The sequence below is a fragment of the Scyliorhinus torazame genome, chromosome 17, assembly GCF_047496885.1.
Source record: "Scyliorhinus torazame isolate Kashiwa2021f chromosome 17, sScyTor2.1, whole genome shotgun sequence".
NCBI lineage: Eukaryota > Metazoa > Chordata > Chondrichthyes > Carcharhiniformes > Scyliorhinidae > Scyliorhinus > Scyliorhinus torazame.
This window is the reverse complement of record NC_092723.1, coordinates 161,929,682-161,947,338: the sequence shown is the minus strand read 5'-3', so window position 1 is coordinate 161,947,338 and position 17,657 is coordinate 161,929,682. Positions and strand designations below refer to the sequence as shown.

The following is a 17,657-nucleotide window of genomic DNA, read 5'->3' as shown; positions in this document are numbered from 1 at the left end:
ATGTGCTCTACACAATTAATGGCAACTCAGTGCAATGCATATGGAATCCTTATCTACTCCTGGATGGGCCAAAGATTAAGGTGGTGATAATGGGGGAAGCTGACAGCCTCTTTCTTTTATGTTATTGAAGACAAATACAGGTGCAGCTCATGGACTGTACTATGAGGCACCTGCTGTTTTAATGTCAATTCAACATTTTTTAACTGAAAGTTCACAATGATGCATTAACCTGAAGAGCTGAAACCTGCTGTTATGCTCATTGCAGCAACAGATGTGCTTCCTGTGCGCCCCCTGATCCATAATAACTGTTTGCTAATGCCATTTAAAACTGACTCATACAGTATTTCTGGAAGTGAAACAGATCAGAGATTTAATGCATCAGCTATAGTGATTTTACACTCTCGGAGATATACGGTCATGCACACAAAAGACTTGACAGAAAAAAGTATTAAAAAATTTAATTCGCAACACATTTTTGATGTGCCTACATAGTGTGAATGCTTGATAAATTGATAATACATTGGCGAGACCATGCAGATGCTGCGACAACGCATGAACGGACATCGCGCGACAACCACCAGGCAGGAATGTTCCCTTCCAGTCGGGGAACACTTCAGCAGTCAAGGACATTCAGCCTCTGATCTCCGGGTAAGCGTTCTCCAAGGCGGCCTTCAGGACGCGCGACAACGCAGAATCGCCGAGCAGAAACTTATAGCCAAGTTCCGCACACATGAGTGCGGCCTCAACCGGGACCTGGGATTCATGTCGCATTACATTCATCCCCCACCATCTAGCCTGCGAAATCCTACCAACTGTCCTGGCTTGACACAATTCACACCTCTTTAACCTGGGGTTACCCCATCTCTGGATCTGTAAAGATTTAATCACCTGCTAATGCTCACATTCCAAGCATTGTCTGGCATCTTTGAATTTGTCTATATATATGTTTCTGGAACTTACCTCTTCATTCACCTGAGGAAGGAGCAGCGCTCCGAAAGCTAGTGACATCGAAACAAACCTGTTGGACTTTAACCTGGTGTTGTAAGGCTTCGTACATTGATAATAGTGAGAAGTGAACAAAAACCTCCGACAGGAAAAGCAGAGAGAAAAGATAATTGAAGTTAAATGGTATTAATTTAACAGACCTGCCTATTCTCAAATACATACACCAGGCAAGCTTCAGGGTTGCATCATCTCTGACAGAGCTATAGCAGAGTTTACTTGGCACCAAGATTGTTGGGAAGCAGATTGTTGTGATTAAATCAGATTTCTTCCCTTCATTCCAACCCATCTCCTGACATCCAGGTTAGTCTCCTTGGTCAGCACGGTGATCACAGGCTAGGTTTCTGTTATTCTGGTCCCTGGTCAGCCTAAAAAATGTTTACATGACTCCCAAGAATTCTACACCATGAATATTTACAGCTCATTACTCAGGGCTGGCTGCTCGATCTCTTGTCCATTTACACAATGTTAGCAGCACAGAAACCATTATATTCCACTCATATCCTTCCCAATTATACCTACCCACATAACCTCAAAAAACCCACTCCAAATTACATAGTTATTTGTTCAGTTCTTTTCTGAAGGGGTGGAATCTACAGTAGGACAGATCATACATAAGGTGGAAAGACCATACTTAAGGTCCCAGATAACCTTTTCTTAATCCATGGCTCATGACCCTATGATGCTAATTAAAATAGAAGCCTGGTTACACTTGATCTTTCAGTTACAAATAAAAAGTGACAAGCAATGTCATAATAGCTGAAAATAAGGCTTACCTCCCTGTTCGATATCTGAATCGGTGAGATGAGTGAGAGAGAAGCTGGCAATGTTGGACGGAGAAATAGAAAAACGAGAATATGACGAAGATGTATCTGTCCACTTTTGCTCCAAGGTCCGGGAGGATGGTGGAGGGGAAAAGTATCGCAAGGAGGGAGAAGAGGACTGTTTTAAGCAAGCAAGGCGGTTTGATGTTTGAGCGATAAACGACTCAGGAGAGGTCATGGAGAAATCATCTTCCCATTCAAAACCACTGCCTGAAAGAGGAACGTGGAGAGCTACAGTTATATTACATCAAGTACATTTTCAATATGAAACCATGACCAAGATTGGGTCAATATTTTCTTCTGTAGCTTTTTTTTTCCTCAAAAATTGCTGGGAAAATTAAATTGTGGCATTCTTCCCCAGGTAAACCCTGTAGGGCATTGTTCCATTCCAGTAAGCCATTTGGCAAAGAAAAGTACTGTAGCTAATCTTTACACGCATTTATAATTACTGACAAAGTTATGCATTACAAGTTGACACCTCCTAACCCCAATAACCAATTTTCAGCTGCGTCTATTTAAAGGGTGGAGGTTCAAGTGAATGCCCACCTGCATACAATTAAACACATTAATATAAATTTAGGAGTGGGCGGTACAATGGATCAGCACACTACCCCTTTAATTTTTATCTAACCTAATTGAACATATTAAAGTCCCCAGATCCTGGAGGCTTGTGCTGAGCAAATTGGCTACCATGTTTCCTACTTAATAGTGACTGTACATCAATAAAGTATTCAATTGGCTGTAAAACACATTGAGATGCCTTGAGCGAAATACAAGTCATTATTTTTTGTAAGTTGTAGAACTGAGTTTTGATTACCCTAATAGCTAGCAGATACTGCCTCATGCCTCTTAACTGCCTTTCATTAAGCAGGACACAACAAAAATTCAAAATGGTGGGGGGGGGGGGGGGGGGGGGGGAATCACTATGGCCAAAGTCCAATAATTCAAAGGAATTGCAATCGGGAGAAATTCTACAAAGGGTAGGTAGCAAACTATAACTGCCAACAACTTGCATCTCATGGAAACTAATGTTGTATTACGATCCCAGACCAGACCCCAACAGTGGCTGGGATACTGGACAGATACCCCGATATTTTATTTTAATTTTGTAAGACTGTGAGGAAAGGTTACCTCACTCCAGGAATGATTTCACAAAGAAATAGGGATATGGTATATTTAAACAAACTTTACTAACACAGTATTAAAATATCTTCAACATCACACGATAAAATAGCTTACAATCACCCCTTAAACAATGCTAATCAATACAGTGAATACAATACCCGTTATTTTTATTCCCACAAATAACAAGAAATACCATCTCAGCTCTCAATCCACTTTAACTACAATTAGCACATAGAAAGAGAGATCTTGTGCCACTGCTTTAAAAATAAAAGCTCTGACTCCTGTCAGAACCATGCAGAAACTCTGGCTGTATTTCTTCAGAAGCTGCTCCTGCTCACCTTCTAATCAGACAAGTCTGAACTGCTTTGAAAGAGACTGCTAATATGTCTAGACATATCTTTACCTGAACTGCTTGACATCTGTTCACAGCTTAATCTGATCTGCTTTCCCTGCAAAATGCCTGATTACCCAAGCACCATCCAGTAATTACATCTTACCAAGCTGAAATCTAATTAACTCCCTTAAATCCAAACAAAATTGCATTAGCCCAAGCTTTTTACGATGACTTAATTCACACGTCCAGCTTACAAAACCTTTCAAACTAGGAATCATTATAAAACATGACTGGAGCAGTCAAATACTAACTCAGGATATTAATCATTTTGGAATGCCAACCTGCATGATCTGTGGTACAACATAGTAGTACCGTTGCATCGCATCACTATATTGGACACAATTAGCTACACCAAAATAGAGGTATTTATACCTTCTTCGTCAGTGGAGCTCTCAGAGTTTGAGAATCTGCTTGAGAAATGGGAGCCAGTTGGTGCAATGGGGCTGCCACAGTCAGAAACCTGACTGTTTTCCGCTGCTGAATGTTCTCCCAGTTCTTTGGTAGGGGTCTCCTAAAAAGTAACAAGATAAACCATCAATGCAACTATAGTACACAGATAGCTCCATAAAGCTACCTTGACACTACCCAGAAACAACAGTCTGGCCTATTATGATGCCAAATTACAACGGTTCCCTGTAAAATATTGTTTTCACAACAAAGATTGACAGAAATCTTTGGATCTTCACTGTTTTCAGGTGATGTCCCGGAGGACTGGAGAATAGCCAATGTTGTTCCTTTGTTTAAGAAGGGTAGCAAGGATAATCCAGGGAACTACAGGCCCATGAGCCTTACATCAGTGGTAGGGAAATTACTGGAGATAATTCTTCGAGACAGGATCTACTCCCATTTGGAAACAAATGGATGTATTAGTGAGAGGCATCATGGTTTTGTGAAGGGGAGGTCGTGTCTCACTAACTTGATAGAGTTTTTCGAAGAGGTCACAAAGATGATTGATGCAGGTAGGGCAGTGGATGTTGTCTATATGGACTTCAGTAAGGCCTTTGACATGGGCCCTCATGGTAGACTGGTACAAAAGGTGAAGTCACACGGGATCAGGGGTGAGCTGGCAAGGTGGATACAGAACTAGCTAGGTCATAGAAGGCAGAGAGTAGCAATGGAAGGATGCTTTTCTAATTGGAGGGCTGTGACTAATGGTGTTCCGCAGGGATCACTGCTGGGACCTTTGCTGTTTGTAGTATATATAAATGATTTGGAGGTAAATGTAACTGGTCTGATTAGTAAGTTTGCAGATGACACAAAGGTTGGTGGAATTGCAGATATCGTTGAGGACTGTCAGAGGATACAGCAGGATTTAGATTGTTTGGAGACTTGGGAGGAGAGATGGCAGATAGAGTTTAATCCGGACAAATGTGAGGTAATGCATTTTGGAAGGTCTAATGCAGGTAGGGAATATACAGTGAATGGTAGAACCCTCAAGAGTATTGAAAGTCAGAGAGATCTAGGTGTACAGGTCCACAGATCACTGACAGGTGGAGAAGGTAGTCAAGAAGGCATACGGCAAGCTTGCCTTCATTGGCCGGGGCCTTGAGTATAAGAATTGGCAGTCATGTTGCAGCTGTATAGAACCTTAGTTAGGCCACACTTGGGAGTATAGTGTTCAATTCTGGTCACCACACTACCAGAAGGATGTGAAGGCTTTAGAGAGGGTGCAGAAGAGATTTACCAGAATGTTGCCTGGTATGGAGGCTATTAGCTATGAGGAGCGGTTGAATAAACTCGGTTTGTTCTCACTGGATCAATGGATGTTGAGGGGCGACCTGATAGAGGTCTACAAAATTATGAGGGGCATAGACAGAGTGGATAGTCAGAGGCTTTTCCCCAGGGTGGAGGGGTCAATTACTAGGGGGCATAGGTTTAAGGTGCGAGGGGCAAGGTTTAGAGTAGATGTACGAGGCAAGTTTATTTACACAGAGGGTAGTGGGTGCCTGGAACTCGCTGCCGGAGGAGGTGGTGGAAGCAGGGAAGATAGTGACATTTAAGGGGCATCTTGACAAATACATGAATAGGATGGGAATAGAGGGATAAGGATCCAGGAAGTGTAGAAGATTGTAGTTTAGTCAGGCAGCATGGTCGGCATGGGCTTGGAGGGCCGAAGGGCTTGTTCCTGTGCTGTACTTTTCTTTGTTCTTGTTCTTTTGGTTGTAATTCATTACCAAAACAATTTAATCTTTCTTCCCGTAATTGCCTAGGGTCTTCCATATTATGATCTTCATTTAATCAATTAACTAAATTATGGTAAGTCTATCAAATACAGTACAACGTAGCTCATAGTTATCACAATGTAACAACCAAAATAGCTTTTTGCATGTTACCTTGCCATTTGCTAATAATACTGCAAAAATTCAATGTGCAGTTTCTTAAATAAACTAATTTTTTTCCATTATAACAGTTGGTCAAGTTCACATTTTTCCACATTATACTCCATCTGTAACATCTTTGCACATTCACTGTGCACATAACCCTTTACAGACTCCTTATGCCCTCTCGACAATTGACTTTCCTACTTATCTTTGTGCAATTAGCAAGTGTGACAACTATACATTCAGACCTGTCATCCAAGTCACTAATATAGATTAGAAATAGTTGAGACCTCAGCACGATCCCTGTGGCACTCCACTTGTTAAATCTTGCCAACCCGAAAATGACCCATTTATGCCTACTCTCAGTTTCCTGTTAGTTAACCAATCCTCTATCCATGCTAATATCTTACCCTCCATACCACAAGCTCTTATTTTGTGTAGTACCCTTTGATGTGACACCTGGTCAAAGGCTTTCTGTAAATCTAAGTATACTACATCCACAGGTTTCCCTTTAACCACATTCCTCAAAGAACTCCGATAAATTAGTCAAACACTATTTCCCTTTCACAAAACCATGTTGACTTGGATTGCACTGAGATTTTTCAAGTGTTCCACTATAACCTCCTTGATAATAGATTCCAACAGTTCCTCTATGACAGATGTTAAGCTAACTGGCCTGTAGTCTCCTTTTTGTTTTCCTCCTAGCTTGAATAGGAGTCACATAATAATAATAATAATAATGATAATAGTAATCGCTTCTTGTCACAAGTAGGCTTCAATGAAGTTACTGTGAAAAGCCCCTAGTCACCACATTTCGGCACCTGTTCGGGGAGGCTGGTACGGGGATTGAACCCGCACTGCTGGCCTTGTTCTGCATTACAAGCCAGCTGTTTAGCCCACTGTGCTAAACCAGCCCCTACATTCACTATTTTCCAATTTGATGGAACCTTTCCAGGTCAGAAATAGGTCATTAATCCCCTCCAAGCAATCACACAATTGTAAAAAAAAGATGACACTTGCTACTGTTAATAGGAATTATAGTTTACAAGTTTGTTCAAGAACGTTCAAACATCATTGGTCACAGACCATTAGGGAAGAAGGGATAAAGGCTGATTTAATAATTGTTTACCTGGTCAAAGAGAAAGACTGTGACATCATCAAAAAATGACACCACTTTATTCACGCATCTCGTTCTTGGCTCTGCTTTTAGAGGATCAATGGGTCCAGTGTCTTTCAGCAAACTTTTGAGAGCTTTGCCATCATCATTCTCAGTCACAACTATTGGCACTGGATGTGCTGCATCATCTTCACTCTCTGAACTGGGACTATTAATAGAATAGCCTCTGTAGTCATCCTCTGAATCGTCACTGTTTTCATCTTCTTCATCGGCTTCCATGCCATCTTGCTCCTCAGATAGGTCAAAAAATTCAGATGCACCTAGCCTGCCAAGGTAGCGTCCTTCAACATCGGGTTCCTTCAGTCTAGTTCCTTCAATGCCCTTTGACAATGGTTTCTTGATATCCTTCTCAACAACTATTCCAAAGTCCTCTTTCATATCTTCAGAAAACTGAGTGCTGAGGTCTGGGGGGTTAAACAAAATCTCTGGCACTGATACTGACCCATCAATGGCAATTGCATGCAAGTCATCTAAACACTCGGCAGAATTTTCTTCATTGGTTACTCTATTAATTCTGTCATAGGTTCCTGCTTTAAAGTTATTTGGAAAGTCTCCTTCATGAGCTGAGCAAAAAGGCAACAATTCCTTGTTCTTAAAAGTCAAGCTATTATCTGATGCAGTACTAGACAGTGCATCACAGAAATCAAATGGTACTGCAACTTTGTCACTATGGTCAGAAACAACCTCATTAATTTCACAACCAGTAGCATTTTTATGATCATTTTCTTCATTACTCCTCTCAACATTCTCGCTGTCAGCTTTTTTATCTGGTTCGGAATCATTATCTGAGAAATAAGCAGAGTCTCTATGGGAATTTTGGTGACCATCATTAGTTAACGTGTTTGAGGCCTCTTTGGGAGTGTCCCCATCAATGATATCTACTGATGGGAGAGCATCCTCCTTGGATACAACAATGAGTGGATTTGAGGAGTAAGCATTAGGAAACTCAGCACTGGGTGCATCCAGGGCAGCTGAAGAGGGAGATGTGCTTACATTGTTGCACTGCGATGTCCATTCTGGTGATTCCAGATTTTCAGTTTCATAGCCACTGTCAGGTTGTTTCTGAGGTGGCTTTAATTTCTGAGAAACTGTACTTTGTGTCTCTAAAACCCCTAACACCCCGTGCATCTCGAGTGAGTCCAAAGAATCTGGTGTTTCTGAAGACTGTTCTGAATTAAGGTGCAAGAAAGATGCACTATCTTCTTCCACAGGGCTAATGTGATTTGATAAATCTGAGGAAGGCACGGAAACCATAGATTCAGCATTTGCAAAACTATTGGGTGAGGGTTCAGGAATATCTCTCGTCTCCATTGATTTCAAAGACTCTACTGAAGTGTGCCCTGAAGGAATGGAAGTGAACAGTTCAACATTTTTGGATCTACTGAAGTCTTCAGAAAAAGGAACAGTGTCCAGTGTTTTCGGAATCTCTTTTGGAGAACAAACACAATGAACTGAAGCCAATAATTCCAAGCTTTCAGAGAGACTTGGAGCTTCAGCAGGGGGACTAGTTTCTAATGTTTTCAACATGGGCTCAGGCAGTGAATGTACAGTTGGCATTTTGCTGACTTCTTGCACCAGTTGTTTTTCTTCATTCGGAGTGACTGCACACAGGCTCTGAATCGGAGCAACAAGATCAATTTCTGCAGGTCCCATGTGCTTTGACGATTCTGGTATGGTGACGCCAGCTGTATTTTCTTCTGCCATTCCAGGTGTTAAGCCTTCAAGGAAATGCTTTTTGGCATTATTGCACATGCTAGCTGCAGCATTTTCACTGCACCGAGCAGTCTCTTGGCAGTGTTCTTGAGGCAAAGTGATATTACATTCGGAGATGCAGCCATCAGTAGTGTCACATCCTAACCCTGAGCTACTGTATATTATACATCCTTCATCTAACTCCTGGTTAACTTGTTCTTCACTAGTGGTTTCACCCTCATCTGAAAAAATGCAGAGCCCCTGTTTGTTTTCTATCAGAGGCTGCAAAGATCCACTCTGTGAACTAACTTCTTTAGTAAGACTGCCCATAGATCCATGCTGTTGCGAACCGTAGAATTGCTTACTTTGATTGGTTAACTCCAGGTCCATTGCACGGTCAGCAGTGACGTGTGATGAGGAAGCAACACTAGCGACCGATAAAGTGGCAAAATTATTAATTGGGTGTCCAACTTTCACCTCATTGCTGGCATCACCTTTGGGTGAGGAGTCATGTAGAAGTTTATTTTCTTTAAGAAAAAGATAGTTAGAAGACAGTTTCTCAGATTGGAGTAATCGCAGACTGTCATGATCATTGGTGCTTTCTGTGTAAACTGTATCCATTTTAGTTTTCAAAAAGGAACTGGAAGTGTTTACATCTAGTGTTGTAGATTGATGAATTAAGGACTCCATGGGAGTTTCTTTACTTGAAACTAGACCAGATGCACTTTTCCTTTTAATCTCACTAAATTCAGGGAGATCAAGCATTATGATCTCATCGGTGTTTAAAAATCCTTTGTTAAAAGGCATCTCGCCTAACCTATGGTCATAAAAGATATTGTTGTGGCGTGGGCTTTCAGTATAGCTAGAGGCATAGGAACCAAGCATTCCCTCAGTTACTTCAGACTTTTGCAACTTTTGATTGTAGCACGGCATGAAATCTACATCTGGACTCAACTCGTCCCCCAGGTCTCTAAGAATAACAAAGGATTCAGGGTCCTTGGCTGAATTTTCATCAGAATCCAAGTTCGTTTCACCTTGTTCCTCCAATTGTATATAATATTCACTTCCAACTGAAGGATAATGGGCATCAAATACAGGAACAATTCCTGATACAGCGAGTGGACTTCCATCAGCCTCTTTTCTAGTGAGTTTATCATCTGAATGAGTTTGAACTATTGAGAAATTGCTTTTCTCAAAAGCAGCTGTGGGGTAGAAGATGCTCTGGTAGTTTACCTTTGCCCCATCAGTTCCCTGCACATGGTCTTCAAAATGGTCAAGTTTAGCAGTCTCCCATACATACTCAAAATTTAGTCCTTTACTTGTTTCAGTAACTGTGAGGATATCATCCATTTCCTGGTTCAGTCGCTCAGCAACAAAATGCTCCAGGATTGGAAAAGATGAATTATTTGTCATAGCTTGCCGATTGCTGTTGCTGGACTTCAGTGCATTCCATCTTATTTCAAAGTCATCTTCACATTCCTTTTGACTTTGCAAACGGAGGTAAGTTAGCAGCCGGTGGATCTCCTCGGCAGTTGGTCTCTTTTCTGGAGCTAACCAACAGAATTGCAGAACTTCATACCTGGAAGACAGATCTTGGTTATTAGAAAAGTGACCATCGCATAATATGCTGCAAGGCATATTAGGCTTCAGTTAAGATGTTAGCCTGTGGTTGGATTATTCTAGCAGGGGTTTCTGGACAGCAATTTTTCTAATCACTTCTTGGACAAATTGTGTTCTGTCTGCTGCAGAAATACAAGGGGAATACCTAAGAAAATATTCCTGCTAGCATTTCTTCTATTTTGGTTCCCTTATCTCCTGCTTCCAAAGATGCCATCAGTTCCCCATGACTCACCCATAGAATTATATCATTGCTCGTGAACTTAAACAGTGAGGTGCGATAGGAGGAAAGGATAAATCTATTGTATGCAGACACTTTAGTAGGGATCATTGGAGAATGGCCTCAAGTGGGAAGTCTGGATAGTCCCATATCTCTCTTTCCTCCTCCTCCTCCCCCCCACCCCCAGCTCCCCTGGATAGTGAAGTTGAAAATACTATCTCCAACATTGCTGAAAGCTGCCTACACCTCATGCGGTGGGAGAAATAGAGACCCAAGAGGACCACTAGATTGACCTAGTTTAAAGGCCGGTCATTACGGAGTTAGGCTGAGCGAATTGAGGCGTTTTACTCTAGAAATGCAAAGGTTTCAAAGAGAATTAGGTCTTTAAAACAATGTAAAATTAGATTCAGTTCATGTGGATAAGTTATTGGATACAGACATGTTGCAAGGACTAAGGGACATGAATATAACTTACATAAGCAATAGAACAATTGTGCTGACTGGCTCTAAACATTCACAAAGGAATTAGATGAACGCCTGAGTGAGGCTAAAATTACAATGTACCTAAGGACCATTGGATATGTGACTCCCAGTCATTGCGGTCTCCTAGATTGTTTGATTGCCTTTGAAAGTCAGAGATAAATATTATTTTCTTCTCTCTTGGCAGTTTGTCCAAGCAGATAGCACGGGTGGATGAATAGAGATCATAGTGAATGAGATGACAGCATGGCACAGTTTGACCTCAAGCTGCTTTCTCAAGCTGACAACAACCCACAGTGCTCTGACACAATGGGTACTAAAAAATTTTTTTTTTTTTTTTTAATTTAATTTAGAGTACCCAATTCATTTTTTCCAATTAAGGGGCAATTTAGCGTGGCCAATCCACCTACCATGCACATCTTTGGGTTGTGGGAGCGAAACCCACGCAAACACAGGGAGAATGTGCAAACTTCACATGGACAGTGACCCAGAGCCGGAATCAAACCTGGGACCTCGGTACCATGAGGCAGCAGTGCTAACCCACATTGGATTTGAACATGCAAGAATTCTATTGCAAGCCCTTGACAATTTACGCTTTTATGAATCCATGTCGTTTATATTATACTGTTGCGTCACCTGACAAATGGGCTGTATGTTTCCAAATGGAAAGGTTTACTGTGCATGAACAGTATTATCTCCACAAATTGAAGCAATGTTTTGTGTAGATTTACACTGAAACCACATTCTCTTAATTCTTGTAACCCAAGTATAAATTTATAAGTAAATTAGCTACAATAGAAGATTATCTATGATTTAGAATCACTTTTGTTCAACGAGCTTTCAATCTAAACATGTAATTGCTGGAAACAGAGTTCCAAGCACTAGCTTGAATAATAATTTGTATCTCTCACTGCCTGGTTACATTTTAGACGGAGACGTTTTCCACCAAAAATTTTACTGCAGGCACAATGGTGTAACAGCAGTTTTAATCTTATTACATTGACGCAGATTCACTCCGAAGCATAGATCTGCTTAATATATTTATAAATTTGTAGTCAAAAATATGTATGCAGGCATTTTACGTCAAAATAAAATAGTGTGCATCTTTGTCTCCGAGCAACAGTGCCTTGTCTACATAAGCCCGATGACTAACACAGGTAAAACAGTGGGAATTACTTTTCAACAAAACATATAAAGCTATAAAACCAAGCAATTACCATCTGTCCGAGTGAGTCAACTCCAGTTGTGGCTTGGGGAGTTTAATCTGTTGTTCCTTTATAACGAAGATTAGCACCTCTTTGTCAGAAAGGTGCATGTAGGGCTGGTTGGCACTCTCAAATAACTCCCACAACACAACACCCAATGACCTGTAAAAAGGAAGAGAGAGGTCACTTTTTCATCACTCACAAAATAATGCACAAGATACAAAACCAGTGACAAGCTGGCACAATAATCCTGCCACATTCAGGTTGCACCACTTGTTTTTCCATATAAATCAAAACATTTATTCAAAACATTTTACGAGAAAACAAATGAAAGGTTTTAACATGCAAACCGATAATGTTGCAAATACTCAGTAGGGCAGGCACCATTAATGGAGAGACAGAGTTTTTAAAAAATATATATTTTATTGAAATTTTTTTTCCCTGAGCAACATTTTTCCCGCTTACAAAACAAACGAAATGATAACAATAACAAAACAGAAATTTTTAACTTTTTAACAATAATAATAATAATACACAAGTAACAAAACCTCATACTCTATTGCCCTATACTCAACTAAACCTCCTCCCCACCTCCTCCCCCCCCCCCCCCCCCCCCCTCCCCCTGGGTTGCTGCTGCTGGTCATCGGTCTTCCCTCTAACGTTCCCCTAGGTAGTTGAGAAATGGCTGCCACCGCCTGGTGAACCCTTGAGCCGATCCTCTCAGGGCAAACTTTATCTGCTCCAGTTTAATAAACCCCGCCATATTGTTTACCCAGGCCTCCAGTCCGGGGGGTTTCGCCTCCTTCCACATGAGTAGGATCCTGCGCCGGGCTACGAGGGACGCAACGGCCACGACATCGGCCTCTTTCGCCTCCTGCACTCCCGGCTCTTCCGCAACTCCAAATAGAGCTAACCCCCAGCTTGGTTTGACCCGGGCATTCACCACCTGCGAGATCACTCCCTTCCAATATCCTACCAGTGCCGGGCACGCCCAAAACATATGTGCGTGGTTTGCCGGGCTCCCGCCACACCTCCCACATCTGTTCTCCACTCCAAAGAACCTGCTCAATCTTGCCCCCGTTATGTGTGCTCTATGTAGCACCTTAAATTGAATCAGGCTAAGCCTGGCGCATGAGGAAGAGGAGTTTACCCTGCTTAGGGCATCAGTCCACATACCCTCCTCTATCTCCTCCCCTAGTTCTTCTTCCCACTTTCCTTTTAGTTCGCCCACCGACTCCTCCCCCTCTTCCCTCATCTCTCTGTAAATCTCTGACACCTTGCCCTCTCCGACCCACACCCCTGAAAGCACCCTGTCCTGTATCCCGTGTCGGGAGCCGCGGAAATTCCCTCACCTGTTGTCTAGTAAACGCCCTCACCTGCATATATCTCAAGAAATTTCCCCGGGGTAACTTATACTTTTCCTCCAGTGCTCCCAAGCTCGCAAAAGTCCCATCGATGAATAAATCTCCCACCTTCCTAATTCCCAACTGGTACCGGCTCTGAAATCCTCCATCCATTCTTCCTGGGGCGAACCTATGGTTGTTCCTGATAGGGGACCCCACCAGGGCTCCCCGCACCCCTCTCTGTCGCCTCCACTGTCCCCATATGTTCAGTGTTGCCGCCACCACCAGGTTCGTGGTGTACTTTTTAGGTGAGAGCGGTAGCGGTGCCGTCACCAGCGCCTCTAGACTCGTCCCTTTACAGGACCTTCTCTCCAGCCTTTTCCACGCCGCTCCCTCACCCTCCATCATCCATCTACGTATCATTGCCACATTGGCAGCCCAATAATAATCTCCCAAGTTCGGTAGTGCCAGTCCTCCTCTGTCCCTACTGCGCTGAAGGAACCCCCTCCTTACTCTCGGAACTTTCCCTGCCCACACAAACGCCATGGCCAGAGGTTCAATTGCCAATGCAAACAACAATGGAGACAGCGGGCATCCCCGTCTTGTTCCCCTATATAATCGTAAATACTCCGATCTATGTCGACCTGTAACTACGCTTGCCGTTGGTGCCCCATAAAGTAGTCTAACTCAGCGAATAAACCCGTTCCCAAACCCAAACCTTTTTTTTTAAATAATATTTTATTGAAAATTTTTGGTCAACCAACACAGTACATTGTGCATCCTTTACACAACATTGTAACAATACAGATAATAATGACCTTTTTAAATTTAAACAAAAACAACAACAAATAAATAAATATTAAATAACAAAAAATAAAAACTAGCCCTAATTGGCAACTGCCTTGTCTCAGGCCACCCCCCCCCCCCCAAGTCCTGGGCCGCTGCTGCTGCCTTCTTTGTTCTCCCCTATCTATCTTTCCGCAAGATATTCGACGAACGGTTGCCACCGCCTAGTAAACCCTTGAGCCGACCCCCTTAGGACGAACTTAATCCGCTCTAACTTTATGAACCCCGCCATATCATTTATCCAGGTCTCCACCCCCGGGGGCTTGGCTTCTTTCCACATTAGCAATATTCTGCGCCGGGCTACTAGGGACGCAAAGGCCAAAACATCGGCCTCTTTCGCCTCCTGCACTCCCGGCTCTTGTGCAACCCCAAATATAGCCAACCCCCAGCTTGGTTCGACCCGGACTCCTACTACTTTCGAAAGCACCTTTGTCACCCCCATCCAAAACCCCTGTAGTGCCGGGCATGACCAAAACATATGGGTATGATTCGCTGGGCTTCTCGAGCACCTCGCACACCTATCCTCCACCCCAAAAAATTTACTGAGCCGTGTTCCAGTCTTATGTGCCCTGTGTAATACCTTAAACTGAATCAGGCTTAGCCTGGCGCACGAGGACGACGAGTTTACCCTGTTTAGGGCAACTGCCCACATCCCCTCCTCAATCTCCTCCCCTAGCTCTTCTTCCCATTTCCCTTTTAGTTCGTCCATCATAGTCTCCCCTTCGTCTCTCATTTCCCTATATATATCCGACACCTTACCGTCCCCCACCCATTTCTTTGAGATGACTCTGTCCTGCACCTCTTGTGTCGGGAGCTGCGGGAATTCCCTCACCTGTTGCCTCGCAAAAGCCCTCAATTGCATGTACCTGAATGCATTCCCTTGGGGCAACCCATATTTCTCGGTCAGCGCTCCCAGACTCGCAAACTTCCCATCCACAAACAGATCTTTCAATTGCGTTATACCTGCTCTTTGCCACATTCCATATCCCCCATCCATTCCCCCCGGGGCAAACCTATGGTTGTTTCTTATCGGGGACCCCCCCAGTGCTCCGGTCTTTCCCCTATGTCGTCTCCACTGTCCCCAAATCTTCAGTGTAGCTACCACCACCGGACTCGTGGTATAGTTCCTTGGTGAGAACGGCAATGGGGCTGTCACCATAGCCTGCAGGCTGGTCCCCCTACAGGACGCCCTCTCTAATCTCTTCCACGCCGCTCCTTCCTCCTCTCCCATCCACTTACTCACCATTGAAATATTAGCGGCCCAATAATACTCACTTAGGCTCGGTAGTGCCAGCCCCCCCCTATCCCTACTACGCTGTAAGAATCCCTTCCTCACTCTCGGAGTCTTCCCGGCCCAAACAAAACCCATGATACTCTTTTCTATCCTTTTGAAAAAAGCCTTCGTGATCACCACCGGGAGACACTGAAACACAAAGAGGAATCTCGGGAGGACCACCATCTTAACCGCCTGCACCCTCCCTGCCATTGACAATGCTACCATATCCCATCTCTTGAAATCTTCCTCCATCTGTTCCACCAACCGCGTCAAATTTAGCCTGTGCAATGTGCCCCAATTCTTAGCTATCTGGATCCCCAGGTAACGAAAGTCTCTTGTTACCTTCCTCAACGGTAGGTCTTCTATTTCTCTACTCTGCTCCCCTGGATGCACCACAAACAGCTCACTCTTCCCCATGTTCAATTTATACCCTGAAAAATCCCCAAACTCCCCAAGTATCCGCATTATTTCTGGCATCCCCTCCGCTGGATCCGCCACATATAGTAGCAGATCATCCGCATATAAAGATACCCGGTGTTCTTCTCCTCCCCTAAGTATTCCCCTCCATCCCTTGGAACCTCTCAGCGCTATCGCCAGGGGCTCAATCGCCAGTGCAAACAGTAACGGGGACAGAGGACATCCCTGCCTTGTCCCTCTATGGAGCCGAAAATATGCCGATCCCCGTCCATTCGTGACCACACTCGCCACTGGGGCCCTATACAACAGCTGCACCCATCTAACATACCCCTCTCCGAACCCAAATCTCCTCAACACCTCCCACAGATAATCCCACTCCACTCTATCAAATGCTTTCTCGGCATCCATCGCCACTACTATCTCCGTTTCACCCTCTGGTGGGGCCATCATCATTACCCCTAACAACCTCCGTATGTTCGTGTTCAGCTGTCTCCCCTTCACAAACCCAGTTTGGTCCTCATGAACCACCCCCGGGACACATTCCTCTATTCTCATTGCCATTACCTTGGCCAAGACCTTGGCATCTACATTGAGGAGGGAGATTGGTCTGTAGGACCCGCATTGTAGCGGATCCTTTTCCTTCTTTAAAAGAAGCGATATCGTTGCTTCTGACATAGTCGGGGGCAGTTGTCCCCTTTCCTTTGCCTCGTTAAAGGTCCTCGTCAGTAGCGGGGCGAGCAAGTCCAAATATTTTCTGTAAAATTCAACTGGGAATCCGTCCGGTCCCGGGGCCTTTCCCGTCTGCATGTTCCTAATTCCTTTCACCACTTCTTCTACCATGATCTGTGCTCCCAATCCCATCCTTTCCTGCTCTTCCACCTTGGGAATTTCCAGCCGATCCAAAAACTCCATCATTCTCTCCCTCCCATCCGGGGGTTGAGCTTCATACAATTTTTTATAAAATGTCTTAAACACTTCATTCACTCTCTCCGCTCCCCGCTCCTTCTCTCCATCTTCGTCTCTCACCCCCCCTATTTCCCTCGCTGCTCCCCTTTTCCTCAATTGGTGTGCCAGCAATCTGCTCGCCTTCTCTCCATATTCATACTGTACACCCTGCGCCTTCCTCCATTGTGCCTCTGCAGTGCCTGTGGTCAGCAAGTCAAATTCCACATGCAGCCTTTGCCTTTCCCTATACAGTCCCTCCTCCGGTGCTTCCGCATACTGTCTGTCCACCCTCAAAAGTTCTTGCAACAACCGCTCCCGTTCCTTACTCTCCTGCTTCCCTTTATGTGTCCTTATTGATATCAGCTCCCCCCTAACCACCGCCTTCAACGCCTCCCAGACCACTCCCACCTGAACCTCCCCATTGTCATTGAGTTCCAAGTACTTTTCAATGCATCCCCTCACCCTTAAGCACACCCCCTCACCCGCCATTAGTCCCATGTCCATTCTCCAGGGTGGACGCCCTCTTGTTTCCTCCCCTATCTCCAAGTCTACCCAGTGTGGGGCATGATCCGAAATGGCTATAGCCGTATATTCCGTTCCCCTCACCCTCGGGATCAATGCCCTACCCAACACAAAAAAGTCTATGCGTGAATAGACTTTATGGACATAGGAGAAAAACGAGAACTCCTTACTCCTAGGTCTACTGAATCTCCACGGGTCCACCCCTCCCATCTGCTCCATAAAATCCTTAAGCACCTTGGCTGCTGCCGGCC

At 43.9% G+C, this 17,657-nt stretch overlaps 1 protein-coding gene across 1 annotated transcript in view; it reads right to left on the bottom strand.

Annotated features, from left to right (window-relative positions):
- lmtk2 (lemur tyrosine kinase 2) overlaps nt 1-17,657 on the bottom strand; it is a 193,684-nt gene that overhangs the window by 31,985 nt on the left and 144,042 nt on the right. The window contains exons 10-13 of the mRNA XM_072481547.1: nt 12,070-12,219; nt 6,796-10,114; nt 3,718-3,856; nt 1,779-2,036 (exon numbers count right to left, since the gene is read on the bottom strand). Of these exons, the coding sequence (XP_072337648.1) occupies nt 1,779-2,036; nt 3,718-3,856; nt 6,796-10,114; nt 12,070-12,219 (3,866 nt within the window). The remainder of the gene's footprint in view (nt 1-1,778; nt 2,037-3,717; nt 3,857-6,795; nt 10,115-12,069; nt 12,220-17,657) is intronic.